The following is a 15,926-nucleotide window of genomic DNA, read 5'->3' as shown; positions in this document are numbered from 1 at the left end:
GTGCTTTTTCTGTGACTTGCGTTAGGCACACGTCGATCCACACCCATGTTAGTAGCGGGGGAGTTTCCACCTTCTCCCCTCAGTACCCTTCCCTCCTCCTCCTCAAGAGCTCTAATTTGCGCTCTAATTCGGCGTTACAGGGGATTGTAAACGTCTTTTATTATTTTTTTTAAACATTGTTTGGGACACGCGTGTTAAAAAATTAATTTTACGCGAAGAAATTTTTTTAGTGCAATATTGGCGGCGCAAGATATATTTTAAATTCTGCGTGGAAAGTCCATGACATCATGGAATGGACATACGCTCCTTCCACCTCTATGAGATGGTCATACTCTCTGTCCAACTCCACGTGATGGCCAAGCCCCGATCTACCTCTACTCCACATCCCTGAAATGCTGAGAGAGAAAACAAGTGGAAAGGGAGGTGACTACCAACTAAGCCGCGTCTCGCACCATCAATATTGCTCCCAAAATATTTATTTTCGCGTAAAATTCATTTTTTTACTTGCCTGTCCCAACCAGGCTGTTTAAATTTTTTTTTTTTTTTTTTACGGAAACTGAGGCGGTTTTGTATTTGAGGAAAAACACCAAAATCGTCTTCATTTGGCCTCTAGGATCATAAATATTGAGGTTATTTTTCAATTTGGTACACGTAGGCTGCAGAAATTAATTCTTAAAGTACCGCTAGAGCCCCGTCCTCCTGGGGCGTGACGTCATGCTAGGAGTTTTCGGAATTTCTGCTCTCGCGCATCTTCAGCACCTGTCAAAGCTATGCCTCTGCACTCTAGCAATTTTCAAAAAGGTCAGAAATAGACTTTGTGACTTTGTCAGTGCAGAAAAATATGCCTGGCAAACTTGCAATTACACACGCTGCCCACACGAACGTCACACACTTGGCGGACCAAAGATTCTAGTATGACGTCACGACTGGTCTGAGGTTTTTCGTGTTTTCTCGTGTTTAGTTACATATTCAGGGAAAACGAATGTGATATTCAGACTCGCGGATAAAAATACGCTAAAATTCACCTCTAACTCGTTTCAGCTTCCCTTTAACGGGCAACTCCGCTTAATTCCGAAGATTTCGAAATAATGAGTGATTTTGCATTAAAAAGCCCTGGTAAAAGACACCAACTTGTTTGCTTCGCGAAAAATGGGATATATATTTTTAAACAGGAGCGGAAATCGAAACCGAAACTTCGGCTCAGTCTGGCAACATTGGCCTCGGGCCGCCAAGAACATAGCCATCGCAAGGTACGAGATGTCACTTGATCCTCAACGCAACGACGAGTGGGATTGGGGCAAGCGTGTGCCAGGCGCAAGTGTCGTCTGCATCGCACTCTTCACCACAATTTGGTGTCTACGACATTCGACGATGTCTGCACAACTGCGGTATATGTCTGGCCACGTGGTGTCCGTAGTGTAGACGAAACTCCGAGAGACAATAATCTAAAACGGTGAGACGACGACAGCGGTTATGACGCGGGAGACGGCGGTAACGGCGGAAGCACGGCGGGTCGGCCGTACGGCTCCCAAAAAGCACGCTGTGCAGGCACGTTATGCCAATCACGTGGACACCGCTAAGCACCGAGAGGAAGCGTTGCTGACGTCACCCGCTACGCTCGCACAGAAAACTAAAAACAAGTAAAAGGGGGCAATGGTGATGACGTTTAGCTCAATGTTGGTTACGCCCATGCCGTAGCCTTGACTGCGCTTTGGTTGTGCTTGAATTCTGCCTTTGAGTCGGCCTATTTCGGCAACTTGTCAAGTTGCAAAGTTTGCCGGACCGCTTAAGAAACATTTAGACAGAACTGCGTCGTAATATTTGACAAGTGGTCTTCCTAGGCGATACTGAAAAGGACTGCATTGTTTTTTCAAAACCAAAAAATGAAATTGAGTTGCCTTTTAAGGGACGATACTAGCTGGGGATGTCAACTTTTGAACCACTCGCTCAGTCGACATAAAATTTGCAGGTGGTGTTTGTAGCCATTAAAAAGGGGGGAGGGCATGCAAATTTTCAGCCCTCTGAACCAATTTTATAAGGTACTATACCCCCAGAATGAAGTAAAGCATAGCTTGGCATGGAATCTGCTCAGTGAATCTAGCGTTGAGAAATGGTGTTGATAACCATATATTTTTCTGCTGCAATGCATACTGGAATACCTGTTCCCGGTTACTATGAAAAGAAATTTCACGCAATATGCATTTCTCAACTAAAATAATATTGAAAAAAAAAAGATTCCCGACATTTACCAAGTTTTACAAATTATAATTTTTCATAATAAAGGAACATGAAAATGCAGAATCTAAGTTCATAGTAACCTCCATAAAATTTCGGGTCAAATTTGGGGGTTTTACGTGCCAAACCAACGACGGGCATCTGGCTAAAATTTCGGGTCATAGGCCACAAAAATTAAGTCTTTCGATAGTTTCATACTGAAACGATAGATTCATTAAGTGAAATTTATGCCAAAAAGTGGAACGGAGAAAAATATGCAGAAAGAGCTCGAACCTCTACCCTTTCTTTAGCATCGGTGGACTGAAAATAATTTATAAATAACAATGCAGTGTAAACAAACAAATCTTTCTGGGAATACTCTTTACAGGGTCAAACAAGGAGACGCCAGGCTCTTTAAATCGACCGGAAAATTTGGTTTCTTAACCTATCGCGCTACGACTTTGTGCAGCGTTGCCCACAGATGGTGCATTTTTTTTGTAAAATTTGCAAAGAGCGAACTTACTTAAGGAAAAAGTAAAGAAAGAAAAAGGCTTAGCTCCTATGGAAACGCAGCGACGCCACCGGTCTGCAAACAACACGGCGCCGTTTCGCACGGGAGACAAGAGATGGCGCAACAAACGCTGCCAACGACTAAGCATACGGCGCCGAGAGCAGGCCTTTTTAGCAGACGATCTTTTCAACTCAAAAGCGGGGCGCGTTCTGCAGGCGGCGACAGTCGCAGAAACAAAAAAGACAGGCGCGGTAACCGCAAGGAACTGCAGTTCCTTGTCTGCAAAAAGGCCGGCTGTCGGAGTCGTCTGCTCGTTTGTTGGCGGCAGTTGGCGACGCGACCGCTTGCGCCATCTCTTGTCTCCCGTGCGAAACGGCGCCGTGTTGTTTGCAGACCGGTGGCGTCACTGCGTTTCCATAGGAGCTAAGCCTTTTTCTTTCTTTACTTTTTCCTCGGGTAAGTTCGCTCTTCGCAAATTTTACAAAAAAAATGCACCATCTGTGGGCAACGCTGCACAAAGTTGTAGCGCGATAGGTTAAGAAACCGAATTTTCCGGTCGATTTAAAGAACCTGGCGTCTCCTTGTTTCACCCTGTAGATGTTGGCGGTTGTAAATATAGCACTTTTTCAAATCAACTTTTTTTGCAGAAACTTTTTTTTCTGTGGAGTGTTTCCCCAAAGGTCACCCCAGACCGACGTGATGTGGTGTCAGACTGGATCTTCGATATTCGTTTCAGTCTTTTTAGAAACTTGTGCCTTTTAAATTTGTTTACTATTGAAACTATCTTTCTTCACTTTGATGCCAAACAATAGTGGCTGGGCTTCATTGTTCATTATATCAGGGGATCTTGGAGATCTGTTAGCTCTCTTTTCTAATAGCCCCCTGGTGCTCGTGGCATACTTGTAATGCAGATCCGGGCAAGCTCGTCTGCTTCTTTTGCAGGAGTTGTGTTGGATGACAGGACTCTGCAGCTTTAATTGGTTCTGATTGAAGTATATAGTAGGTAGACTTCAAGGCATCTAGCATTGAGGTCTATATCCACTATCCTTCCAGTCAAAGCCAATCGGAGCTCAGCGTCGTTCTGACATCACCGCAACTCCTGTGCAAAAAGCAGACGACTTGCTCTCCTCAGGAAGTTGTTCCAAAGCCTACAGGTCTTCTGAACAAGGAAGCACACACTATGAAGTGCTTAGCTCATTCAATGCAGGTTTTAGATCTGCTAAGATAGTGTTTAAACTGGAAAAAAAACTATGTTGAAAGGTAGGACTTTGAGAGCTCTGGGGAACCTAATTTGAGAATTGGCTCGAATGGATTCAAGTTACTCTGGTGGCTCATGTTACGTAGGAACAGAAAAAAAGGAACGCTGGACGCCGGTGGGTTTTCGAAAGCCACGATTCAAAACTTTACCCTTGAGCGAGTAGAGCAAATTTTGGGAAACTCCCGACGTTGTTGTTTAAAGATGTGTATTTGCAAGTGCAGAGAGCACCTACATTATCTCAAAAACTTTTATAGATACTGTTTAATGTCATCCCCTTAAAATTTCTTTGGCATATCTGATACCCAGACAGCAATATAAGATTCACTCATAGTGCAATGTGGGTTGCTGAAAGTAATCCAGCTTGATGTTCCAGATCTAGAAGTAGAAATAGGTCATGAAAGCAGGGAGCCCGACAGCGTTGAAACCGTCCAGGCAGTTTTAGGGGCAAGCGCAGTATCCAAGGAAGCCGCAGGAAACAGCGTGGTAATGGTATCGATTCTGCCGCAACAATGCCAAAAAGCTCTTTCTCTTGTATTTTAGGGCATACGTATTGAATCACTGACCAAGCTCCCTTTTAAGATCAAAAGGTAGTAATTTTGGGAGAAACAAGAATGGGCAAGACAGTTAGAGACATTTACCGTATTTACTCGAGTAATAGATGCACCGTTTACAAGCAAAGCTTTGCGTGGCCACTCTCTTGTTGAGCCTGCGACAGCCAGTCGTTGCATTCGACCGAAGGAACCCAGCAGCTTACGCAACGGAGGTAATGCACCGAGGAGAAAATGATTTTTGTGCAAGTCACAATTTCAGGGAAAAGTTTTTTTTGTCAACTTCATTATCTGCCACGTTTTGTACGTGGATTGCGACGATTGGTTGCATTTATGCCCCGCGGGGACGTAGACACATAGGCCTTGGTCGTAAAGAGTGTGTCTATCGCTCGAGTAAATGCAGTAACCTCCCACAGCGTCCACGATTGCCGTAGCCACTGACAGGACGAGAGTGGCAGGAAGGCCTCGAGCTTGCGAGCACACAGCCAAGGCGCCGTAGAAGGCGACGAGCACGTGCCAGAAGTCGTGCGTTGGAAAAGCTATGGACCAAAAGTCGTGTGTTGGGCTATGGACTCCCATGGCCCACCCCAATCATTCCGACCTTCCCCCGCCCTACAGGCCAGGCGCTGGCGTACCTGTTGCTGACCCCAGCGACGGCGGCCCTCCCCGCCCACACGTCCCTGCGGCGCGCGGCCATCGACCTGATTGGCCGAGGGTTCACAGTGTGGGAGCCCTGCCTGGACGTGTCCCGCGTTCTACTGGGCCTGCTCGAGCTCTGCTGCGACTCCGACAAGCTCGTTCCCAGGTACACGGGGGTCCCTGTTACACCGGCGGCCCTCTCTCAAACCTTTATAGCCTGACGCGCAATATTTTTTCGCTAAATTTAGTAGGCGGTCGGGTGACGCCGACTCCGCGATCGCGTCACTTAGGTTACGGTGCTTCACAGGACGCTGTGGAGTGTGGCGCATTGGTGCCACACTGTGGAGTTGCGATGTTATGCAATGGCACGGTGTCGAGTTGTGTGGTCGCCTGACACTGTGACCTCAGCTAAAGGTTCGATCTCAACTAAAGATGGTCTGTGCTCAAGTGCAACCAAGTTTCCTCGTAGCCACTCACAACGAGAGGACACACTGGCGCCATCTGTTGTGTGGCCGTGGAACACCTCTGATTTGCATAAATACTTCTGTATTCTTTTATTTTCGGCTCGGAATGATTCCGACTGTGACATAAGCGACCATTTCTCATGGGTAAACACTGCAAAGCTTAAAGGGTGACGCAAGTCCTTAAATATTTTCTTTTGTTATAGACTTTTTTAAAATTTAGCATGCAGATATATTTTTTACTGGTGATCTCAGAGATGAAATTGTACCTATTTCATGTAGGTATCTCCTCTAGAACAAAAGGTATGGCAAAATATCAAATTCCAATTACCGTAATATCCCGAGTCATCGCCCATCCCCGAGCCATCGCCCACCCCATTTTTTTGGCCAATATCGATTTCCGAAAAAACACCGAGTCATCGCCCACCCCTTCAAATACCCCAGCGCGGACTTTGCGATCCGCGAACACTCATCCTACCCGAATGACGCGGCCGCGGACCTTACAGTTCGAGGACGTCCGTGACAAAGTAAAACAAAGGAGGGAAAGACACTTCTTTTTGTTTACCTCCGTGAGCGACCCCAAAGTGGTCGTGTATCCGTGCGAAAAGAAAACGATGGAGATAACAAAATAAGAGTTTGTTATCTCCATCGGAGTGTTAGGTCAAAGTCTGTCTCCGCCGAAGTAAGGTCACCGCGAACCCGCTCCTTCTTCCCGCCCGTCGCGACCGCGGTTGTGTAATATTTTAGGCAAAGCCAACGCGTAAATAAAGCTTTGCTGGAACGCCCTACACAGACGTTTGCAGAGCGTCCCAACCGTGCATTGATGGCCCGCCGTGCACGGACGCACGTATGTACCCACCAAACAAGAAAGTTGCGCAAGAGCTTGCAATTGACAAGGCGCCCGACTTGGCCCGACGCCAAAGTATTTGCCAACGCGACCGCCGGCTTTCCCGCTTTCCCAGCATTGCTTTTGGTCGCTTCTTTGGTCCGCTCGCTCGCTCGCTCGCTCGCTCGTTGCGCCTGGTCGGTTTTTCTATTTTCTTGTAGACTTTTCGTTTTTTTTTTTTTTTTTTACTAACTAGCAGAACATAGTGGTGACATTCTTTCACGGAACAAACGTTCGTGCTATATCCAGATCGGCGGTGTTTCTAGGGCGTATGCAAGCAACGGACTTCGCTATAGTAAAATATTCTTTCGTGAGCATTTTTTTTCTATAAAACAATGAAACTAAATCGAGTTTTGAGTTTGATGTATCTCGTGTGCATCAGTGCTAGATACGCAGAGAAAAATAGGCGGTTTTTTCCGCTTTTTATCAAGTGTTTGGGCTCACCCACCGAGACATGGCCCACCCCACTTTTTTAATGAATTTCAGGTGGTAGGGGGGTGGGCGATGACTCGGGATATTACGGTAGGTCATTTTTTACAAATTGTTATAATCATTTCTCATTCAGAAAATTTTTTTTTTACAATGTGCAATGAGTTGCGAGTGTCTACCGTACATCCTAAAGCTAATAGAATCTTTATGAAGCCAGTTTTTTACCGTAAATAAATTGCAGGCCTGAAAGCAAACAATATCTTCTTGTAATTAGTCAATATTTTAGCTAATTACTTTTATTATTTTGACTCTATGAAAAAAATTAAAGGATTAGAATCCAGTTCGGTTGTTGCTGAGAAGAACGATACCAAGTTCACTGGTGTTTATTAATGCAAACATTATAAAAGCAATGGCACCTTATAAAAAAAAAAAAAAGACAAAGCTGAAAAAATTGATTTAGTTTGAAGGTTTCTTTTTAAGGTTAGACCTTTTACTACTGAATTTATAGAAAAAAAAGAAAGCTTAAGGATGCAGTCCAGTTATTGCTCATCGCAAAAATACAAAGTTTCATAGAAATTGTTTATGCCAATGTCTTCAAAACCTCAAAACAAAGCTCAAACAAAACAATGATATTTGGAAAAAAAAAAAGTGTAGAAAATCTTGTCAGAATTTTTCGGCTTCAAATGTAGGTTCACATGAGTCCTGGGCAGTAGTCCTGGGTCCTGTCAAACTTGTGCCTCTTGGCCATCTTCTTCGCCTTCTCGCTCTGCATGCAAGTCTTGTTGGCCTTGCTGAGCCTCTGCTTGTCCTTCTCGAGGCTCCTGCATGTCAGACAGCTCCCAGTGCTGTAGCCAAGCTGCTCTGCTACCGCCTTGCTGGTCTTTACCATGCCCTGGTTGAAGCGAGACACTGCTTCATCGACAGCCCTTTCCACAGCCAGCAGAGCGTTATGCATGCTCTGGGGGTTTTGGCCCCAGATCACCTAGTGCAGGCTCTCAATGGCATTCCGCGTCATGCCATCACTGCAGTGCTCTATGAGGACCTGGTCGCCCAGCTTCTGAAAGACCGGTTGCAGTGCTGTGCAAATGAAGCATAGTAGAGGGCTCTTGTATGTTGGTGGCTCCTCGTAGTCATAGCCAGTGCACAGATGTAGGAGCACCAGGAATTGTTACCTTCAGGACAGTGGATGGGGTCCAAGGCTTTGTCTGTTGACGTCATGCGCAACGAAGTTGCCTGCACCGCCTTTTTCATTTGTGGGACGTCGTGCTTGTGGGTCCTCAATGCGTGTCCATAGTAGTTTGTGATTTTTTTAATCTTATCCTGGGTCAGCTTCCTTTTTTTTCCAGAAGACTCCCCTTGTGCCTTTTTCTCTACCAAGGTGCGAAGAGCTGCCCCCATCCACTTATGCACATGGCTGAGGCAGTCCTTCTTCTCGATCTTGAGGCAGCCATAAATGCCCTCCTGCGTCGAAGCATAGAAGGTGCAGTTGTCTCTGTCAAAAAGAATGGTCGTGTAATGCAGCGCATTTTTCTTCAGAGATCTTTTGTAGAGGATCAGGGCTGTCTTGGCTTCCATTCGTCCAGCATTTCGGTCGATGTTCTTGAGGCACCTGTTGCTCAAGACCTAGTCACCATAGCCATCGTCATCTGGTTCAGGTGCCCCTGGCAGCCACAGCAGTACCTGGAGAGGACAACGTGATTTGGCACCAGGTTAAAGTACAGCTCGAGTATGCACCCCACTGCAATGTTCGAGTTGTGCCCATGAGTCTTCCATGTCCCATTAAAAATGATGTCCACATTTCCAACAGGGTTGAGGAAGTTCTGGAACAGGATCTTCACCACCTGCAGACTTGCTGCTTCTGTGGGTTTTGTTTCAGCCTCTAGCTGTGTCCATGTGTCTTCCAAAGGTCTTGTGGTGAAGCTGCAAGTGGGTAGAGGTTCAGGGCAGTCGCTTTCTTTCCTATAGGCTCTGGACCCCCTCTATTGCTCTCAAGTTGATCTGAGAGGGCGTGATCTTGGCTGCCATGGCGACTCATGGTGACAAAAAGTGGCGCTCGATAAAATCGCAGCTTGAGCAGATGAGTACTAGATTTACTGCTAGGCCGTACTGCCTCCCGTCGCACTTTGAAATTTCAACAGTTACCATCCCGCACTTGCCACATGTTGGGACGCGAAAGCTTTTGCATGCAGTGATGTGATTGCTGCGCCAATTGCGCCAAACTGCGCCAAGGGACTAACCCTGCTACATCCTGCTACATTTTTCCAAAATATGGGGAATCTGCGCCAAGCTTGCGCCAAAGGAACAATTTTGGTCGCCTTTCAAAACCGAAACTAAACTGAGAACCGTAATTGAGCATGCGTGAGTTAGGTGGCGCAAGCGGCTGCCTGACGCAATGAACCCTACATCAGTCATCTATCCGGTCCCGCATGGTTTTTCCCGCCGTCTCTCGTTTCGCACTCTCGTCGTCTCGGGAATCTTGTCACACGTCTTTTTAAAATATTTGAACGATATACGCGGGTATGGTGTACTAAAACGCGGGCGTGTGCGGGCGGTCCGACGTTAGTGTGCTAGGTGCCGGACATGCCGTCATGCTGTGAAACGAAACCATCAAAACCACGTTTTCACGCGGCGAGTTGAAGCGCTCGCGCGACCACAGTCGCCATGGTCGCGCGACGTCATGTGTTTCTAAATTGATATGCATCGACATTCCTGTTCTTGTTTAAATCCTATGCTGCTACAAAAATCCCTATGTAACTCAAAGACTGCTTGGCGAAGTATTGATTATTTAGGTTTTTCTCGGTGGGCTTTTTTTCGGGAGGGACTCCGGTATGTGAAAAATCTGCCGCGAAAGGAAGTTGAGGAAGAGAAGTGATCTAAAGCAAAGAAGGCAATGTCTGCACGCTGAACCCACACAGCGCTTGTCTGTCATGAGTTCCGTCGTTGCCACAGAGCGTTCCAAGAACTTTCTGAACCTGGCTCGCGATGTCATACATCGATGCGCTCAGGTCATTTTTTTCTGTGTGTTTTGCCTGTACCTCGACCGCCGGCCTGGCAAGCATGCGCCGCTGGACTTTTTATTTTCGGGTGTTGGACAGGTACATTTCACATACTATTTCGGGAACCAATTGGCGACGAAGCAGAGTGGCATGGTTTCGGTTTCGATTGAGCAGCCGCTGTCTCCGCTCGCGTGACGAAGCACGTGCAACTGCGAGCCTGCCGAAGTTGCCCTGACGTGCATGTTAACATGATTGCGCGACAGAGGCACCAGCTGGGACGCTTTCAATCCACTGTTTTACGTTTGCTTACTTTTTATAAAAAATCTGGCACGTCGGAAACCATTAAAACAATGGCAAGTGTTTTTTTTTTTTGTTTTTTTTTGCAATTGCTCGGCAGTGCTTACAGCACTGTATACTTGTGGGATGTTTCAGCAATAAAAACACAAGCAGCAAGTTCCGTCACATCACAACAAAACACAAAATGCCCTTCGTTTGTCCAGCACTTAAAACAAATATTTATTTTTCTAAGATTATCTGCTCCAAAAGCCACTTTTTCTCCACCGAAACACTGTTTTGGCTGCTCCAAAAGCCACTTTTGCTGCTCCAAAACATTGTTTCGGCTGCTCCAAAGGCCACACTTGCTGCTCCAAAACACTGTTTTCGCTGCTCCAAAAGGTGCTCCAAAATGGCTTAGGCCAATCACATCACTGTGCATGCAGTACTTTCATATCCACGGTGACGTACTCCGTGCCTCGATCGTCGCCTTTGGTCACCAAGTTGACGTCAAGGAGCTCAAACTTTCGCGAAGTTGCTGACTTCTCTGCCAACAAAGTTTTTGTGTCCTCTGCAGATTCTTTGCGTTTATCAATGCAATCGGCACTCGAGCTTGGTCTGGCCACGTCCACGAGCAGGGAAGTGCTTTTCGGCATCCCTAAAGTGCCTTGCAGTGTCACTAAAGTTGTTGACACAGCATGTTCAGAAGCTTTTAAAATGACTTGCAGTGCTACCGAAGTTGGCGCTGTCATTTAAAATGACGCGGTGCTGCTCTTATTCCAAGAACGTCTATGTTTACTGTGAATTTCCTGCGTGCTCACTTTTAAACGGGCGTCCCCTGCCGTCAAAATGAGCAAAACCAAATGTAACAATGAACCAAACCAATTTACACAAAAATTAAAAGCTATAAAGAAAGGCGATTCAGGAGCCAAAATATTTACACAGAAGATACGAAGAAAGGCAGGGGCACGAAAAGCACTAGAAAGCACAAAGAAAGAAGAAAGCAAACAATAGTAATATCAAAATAGGAAGTGGAGAAGGGCAAAGGAGCATGCGTCTCGGACGGCGTAATGAATGAAAGCAGACAATGTGGAGCAGGCTCAACAGCAGGCGGTGAAGGTCAGGAGAGGGGGCGCACGCCAAGGCCAATCGAAGAGTGGCGCTTCGGAGGAGGGCACGCTTTGAAAAATCTGCGTCTCTCGAGCTCTCCTCATGCTCTTCCTAAAAGCATCAATGATTTTGCTACCTTGATGCAAATGCCACTTTGAAGCGCTCCAAAACGAAGCACGGGAAACCATCTTTCAAACGAAACCAGGATGGTGCCAATTGTGCTCTTCAGCGCTTACAAGTTGTTTTTTTCTAATAGTTAGAGACCAATTTGACCATTCATATGTTGGGAGAGTCTACTCTGCACCATAATGGCTTCAAATTGCGATTTCTGAAAAATGACATTTTTAGCAATTTTTTTACTATTTTAAGACTCGCGTCGCCCCTTAAGTCATTGTTAGCAGTTACGAGGGTATGCAATGCACTCGAGCAGACTCAAAGGCAAATGTGGGAACCAGCCTTGAACGTTGCAGAATATGGGCAATCATTTGCTCTGTGCTCTGGTCTACGACAGAAGTAATGTGAGGCTTGAGTCGCCAACGAGATGCAGACGGTGGGGTGTCCCTTTTGGGCGCCTGTTTCCAGCATCTTTGGTCGCACGTGCATGCCCGAAGCTCGCGATGTTCCAAAGCATTACTGGATGTGGCAAGCTCACGCTGGCAGGTGGAACAAAGGACCTTCCTGCCATTCTTGTCTGATCGGTGACTGTACCGTAAAATACCGCTCAAGCGCCCACTTCTTTCAAGTGCCCACTATTAACGTGTCCCAAACTTAGGAATTTTTCAAATTATACATTAAGTGCTTGACTTGATTAGACAAGCGCCCATCACGCTTCCACCATTCGGTGAAACTGCGATGGACACTCCCCCGGTATTTTACGGTAGTTGCGAACGAAGGTGCGCCAAACGACAAAATCTGGTTTGTGCTATTCTAAATTTTGCTTTATACTACCTCTCTCTGTGACTCGAACTAAGCTGTTGTTTAGGGGTTACTTACATTGACATTGGTTGTTAACAGGTTCCACTGGCATGATTTGGTCTGCCATGCTGGGGGTTTACCTGCCATGAGCATTGCCTTTATGCAGTTATTGTACACTGTCAAACTGGTTTTTTGAAGCAAACATTAAGTAGAAGTAACCGCAAGCTCTGCGGAATCATATCAGATACAAGCCATGTATGCACTTGGTGGAATATGTGTGTAATCATGCGTGAATAGTGGATTTTGAGTTTGAAGCGAATGTTAGTTTCGGCCGAATAGTTTTGAATCAAATATCAAATAGTTTCTTCTAGCCTCTCTCTTACTGCACTGTGCTTAAACGAAAACGCAGCTGAACTTGTAAGTGTGGTTCCCAAGTTTCCACTTGTCTATACCTAAGCTACCTTTAACCGAGCCATTTTTATGGACCGTAGTTTCAGAAAGTCCACTGCCGTGATTGGAATGGCAAGTAAATGATGCATTTGACATGAAATTAAACTATAGCGTTTTCCAGATACAGGTACTTGATTGAGGAGATTCGTTGAGCTTCTTGCTGTATGCAAATATCCTTTCTTAAACCTCAAATTTGAGAAAAGACAATCATGAATGATGAATGCAGTTTGCGAAGACATCTCTGCCTAACGTATACTCCGGCACAATAGCCATAGTTTAATTTGAAAAGTTTACTGTAACCTAGGATATCACCTTTCACAGTTTCCTTATCTCTTTAAATACGCCAGGCGCACGTGCACCACCCGGCTTTTAAAGTGCACTTTCCTCCCAAGCGCGCGACTGCAACATTCATACTTTTCAAAGCGCCGATTGAGGTGCGCGGGTGTGTCTTCTCCGCAGTGCACCGGCGCTCGATGAGAAGCGTGCTAAACGGGGCCAACCCATTGTGGTCAACATTTCGAAAAATATGAATGCCAGAGTTCATCTCAAAGCGAACATCGAATAGCGAATTATTCGAAACTACCATTTTTAATATCGAAGCAGACGAGGCTTCGGATAACTGGCTATACTCCGCTTCACCTTATGTTGTACCGGAGCGAAGGCTACAAGCGCGAGCTCATAGCGTTGGCAGCTGCTTTTAATGCACGAGAGCTTGTGCCGCCGAGATGTGCCCTAGAGCAAGAAGCTCGCGCCTGTAGCCTTTTCTGCGGTACATCATAAGGTGAAACAGAGTATAGACGGTTTGAAGCACCAAGGTGGCCAAAGTGTCGCGTTTCCGAAGCGTGGCTCGTTTAACGGCTCCAGCTGATGAGAGCGGACGACGTGGCATGCAGCATGTCCTACGGCCTGCCGCTGACGCCGGCGGCGGACTCGTGCCGCACGGCACGGCACGCGCTGTCGCTGATAGCGACGGCCCGTCCGCCGGCCTTCATCACGACGCTGGCCCGGGAGGTGCACCGCTACAACACGCTGGCCCAGAACGCCCAGTCGCTCAACATCTCCCTGCACCAGACGGTGCTGAGCAGGGCCCGCCCGGAGATCCTGCGCATCGTCGAGCTGCTCATCGACAAGATGCAGACGGAGGTGGCCGACCTGCTTGTGGAGGTCCGTGCACGGTAGCTCTTCCTTCGCGGCGATTGCTCTAATCAATGCGGGTGGGTGGGAAATGTGCACGCACGAGCGCCGGGTGGGAATCCCCCAGACAGCAGGGGGTTCTCCCCTAGATACCGAGTGGTACCGACGAGCAATGCAAACGCGTTTTTGCACGTTCTAGGTTCCTCGAAATGTGGTTGACCCTATGTGCATTTGCGTGATGCTAACTCCCATCTCCCCCTTTCCTGGAATTCTGGTATGACAGGCTGCTTCTTCATAAATGCCAGAATCGCCCACGTTCACTTATCTCTACCAAATCGAGCCATTACTTTTCCCCATCTGGGGTAGTTGGTTTTGTGTTTTGTTCGTCAAAAGAAAAAAAGATTTTGGAAAATCGAAAACATGAGCTTAACCCCCGAATGTATGCTGCAACAGCCTATACACTTCTGAAGTGGTTGCACCTAGTGGCCATTTGTCTATACATATGATCTTGCTGATTTTTTGGTGTATGCTTATCATTTCTTGTATGGTGACTACAGGTTATTCTGGCATATGCAGTAACTAGAAAAACAGTGAAACCCATTTTGAACGAACCCACGTACAACGAATCATTGTTAATATTGAACTCGCGGAAAATTTAAATAACAATGCTTGTAAAAAGTACTTTTTATAACGAACAACGTATTGGCTATATCAAACTCCCCCCCCCCCCCCGGAAAGGCTTCCACGAACGTGCAAGCAATCGTTTTCTAGCCTGTCTTCCCCCCCCCCCCCCCCCCAAAAAAAATAAAATAGTAAAAAAAGAAATCCAAAAGCTCAAGTTGCGACTGAAATTGAGTGAAGAGAAGCAATTCAGAAAACGAGAAAGGTAAAAAAAAAAAAAATCACTTCACACACGCGAAGAAAAAAAAATTTTCATCCTAAAGCAGTTGCCCACGAAAAGAAGCGATTAAAAAAATATATAGTATATATAAGCTAAAACAAAAACTGCACGTAAGCAAAAAAAAAATTTTTTTTTCTGCACGTTGTTACAAGGCAGAAGCGAAGAGATGAGAAAGAAAGATAAGCTCTCACCTTACAACGAACGCATCGTGGAAGTTCGTTGTAAATGGTTTTTGCTATATCGAACTACTTGCTATATCAAACTGATCGTAGCGTTTCCTGCTGTTCGTTATAAACGGGTTTGACTGTATATGTTTTTTGAAGAATGAAGCATTTAATTCAATTGAAAATGTAGAATTCTGTAGCTTTTGTGCAGCTTTTTCAGTTATCTCTGTCCTAAGCTTCACTGAATTGGCTGTAAAGTCACCTCTGGTGCTTCTCGTTTTGGCCAGGTGATGGAAATCGTGCTCCACTGCCTGGACCCTACGCAGCTCAAGACACGGGGCCTTGAAAACCTCTTCCCCGCCATCTGCAGGTCAGTCTGCCTCTAACCTCTTGCGTGTCGCTGTCGTCATTCATTCATTCCCACTTCAAATGCATAACTTGTTCAATTCCCTCTCAACTTCTGAGAGGTTTGATATAGTCATGTGCTGCCCACGGTATAGACATATAGTACGATCCTTTAAAAGTGGAGCTCCAGGATATAAGAAGACAACTTTCACGGTGTGGGGAATCGAAGAAATATTTTATGATGTTGAACTTATTTAGAATGCTCCAGAGATTATACTTCATTCCTATGAAATGGCATAGGCAAGGGCAGCTCAACACTTTCATAGTACGAATGTGTATGATGGTTTCATTATGGGCACCAAAGGACTGTGTTAAGTCAGACTCATAATGAACTGCAGAAGCTTATTCCTCTCTGATTGTTGAGAGGAGCGCTCGAAAGGAGTAAAATATTTTCACATATACTGAATTTTGCTTTTGAACTGTGTAGGTCTATCAGAACGACTAATATTTGGCGTTTTTATAAACCCCAGTTTAGGGTTTAATAAACAGTTTACTGTTCACGGGGTAGCCCGCACTCACCATTCCTTCAAAATCCAGTGTTCAGGGTCAGCTGTAAACATGATGCCTCATTTTCATAAAAAAAATTTTATGAGGCAATTTTTTTTAAATAAATTGAATTCCACAGAAACAAA

The 15,926-nt window shown here is 45.8% G+C and overlaps 1 protein-coding gene across 2 annotated transcripts in view; it reads left to right on the top strand.

Annotated features, from left to right (window-relative positions):
• The window catches only part of LOC8041781 (WD repeat-containing protein 7), a 102,835-nt gene that overhangs the window by 71,632 nt on the left and 15,277 nt on the right, over positions 1 to 15,926 (top strand). For both annotated transcript variants that reach the window (XM_029990742.4, XM_029990754.4), the window contains exons 26-28: positions 5,150 to 5,336; positions 13,584 to 13,854; positions 15,177 to 15,259. In XM_029990742.4, coding sequence (XP_029846602.3) covers positions 5,150 to 5,336; positions 13,584 to 13,854; positions 15,177 to 15,259 — 541 coding nt within the window. The remainder of the gene's footprint in view (positions 1 to 5,149; positions 5,337 to 13,583; positions 13,855 to 15,176; positions 15,260 to 15,926) is intronic.

The sequence above is a fragment of the Ixodes scapularis genome, unplaced genomic scaffold (genome assembly GCF_016920785.2).
Source record: "Ixodes scapularis isolate PalLabHiFi unplaced genomic scaffold, ASM1692078v2 PGA_scaffold0__279_contigs__length_252992795, whole genome shotgun sequence".
In the NCBI taxonomy this organism is placed as follows: Eukaryota; Metazoa; Arthropoda; class Arachnida; order Ixodida; family Ixodidae; genus Ixodes; species Ixodes scapularis.
This window is presented reverse-complemented; position numbering and strand designations above follow the sequence as displayed.